Source organism: Lottia gigantea, assembly GCF_000327385.1.
Source record: "Lottia gigantea unplaced genomic scaffold LOTGIsca_52, whole genome shotgun sequence".
NCBI lineage: Eukaryota > Metazoa > Mollusca > Gastropoda > Lottiidae > Lottia > Lottia gigantea.
Genome location: NW_008709781.1, coordinates 654,826 through 655,633, shown reverse-complemented (window position 1 = coordinate 655,633; position 808 = coordinate 654,826). Strand labels below are relative to the sequence as shown.

The 808-nt window shown below is 31.1% G+C and overlaps 1 protein-coding gene across 1 annotated transcript in view; it reads left to right on the top strand.

Moving 5' to 3' along the window:
* The window catches only part of LOTGIDRAFT_165560 (hypothetical protein), a gene marked incomplete at both ends in the record, with an annotated part of 3,206 nt that extends 2,398 nt beyond the window's left edge, over window positions 1-808 (top strand). The window contains one exon of the mRNA XM_009062596.1: window positions 726-808. Coding sequence (XP_009060844.1) covers window positions 726-808 — 83 coding nt within the window. The remainder of the gene's footprint in view (window positions 1-725) is intronic.

Here is an 808-nt window from a genome sequence, read left to right as displayed (position 1 = left end):
TGTCAAGATAGTCCTGAACTTTCATTAGTTATCCAGGATAAATCAAAGTGCAATCTGAAGTTTGGTAAGTATAATACGATTAATTACAAAATTTATTTTCTTATTTGAATTATCAGTATTTATTTCCTTCGAATTTCTTTTAAATCAAATACTGTGTAATTTACATATTCATGTTAACGTTAAAAAAGTTTGGCATTATATTATTTGCATTGCTCGATAACCTTGAGGTTCATGGAAAATTGTGTACAGTGTACAGAACTGAAATAATGTTTTATGTTTCTCATTTCGGCTGTATAAACATGTTCTTTTCCGACTATTACATACTGAGATGTTCAGGTTAAAGATATTTAGAAATCGCAAATGAATAGGCCTCTGCTGCTGTCCTGACAAATTATTCCATATTTCACACTGCATAGCCAGTGGCTCAATTAGATAAGTGGTCCTCCCCTGACAATTGTTTTTTAAATTATGCTCTCATGCTTTCTCTTATGTTTTTCTTGGGAGGGGGGCCCGTCAGATCTTAGTTTCTACACTGACATCGCTTGATTACCTTTGTTAGTAAACATATTTTGCCTGTTATTTTAATGGACATATAGTTTCCAATATTATACCATACAACTTTGAGATTGAGTTACATGACTAGGTAAATAAAAATATTAATTCTAATTGTTTAAAGAATACTTCAGAGCTTAAAACTCTTAAATCTTCAAATATATTTATTATAGTAATAAGTGCAGCCGAGAAAACAGTCCTGTATCATATAATTGGAATGGTGCTGGTAGGAACTGTCATTCTTTTCCAATTATAA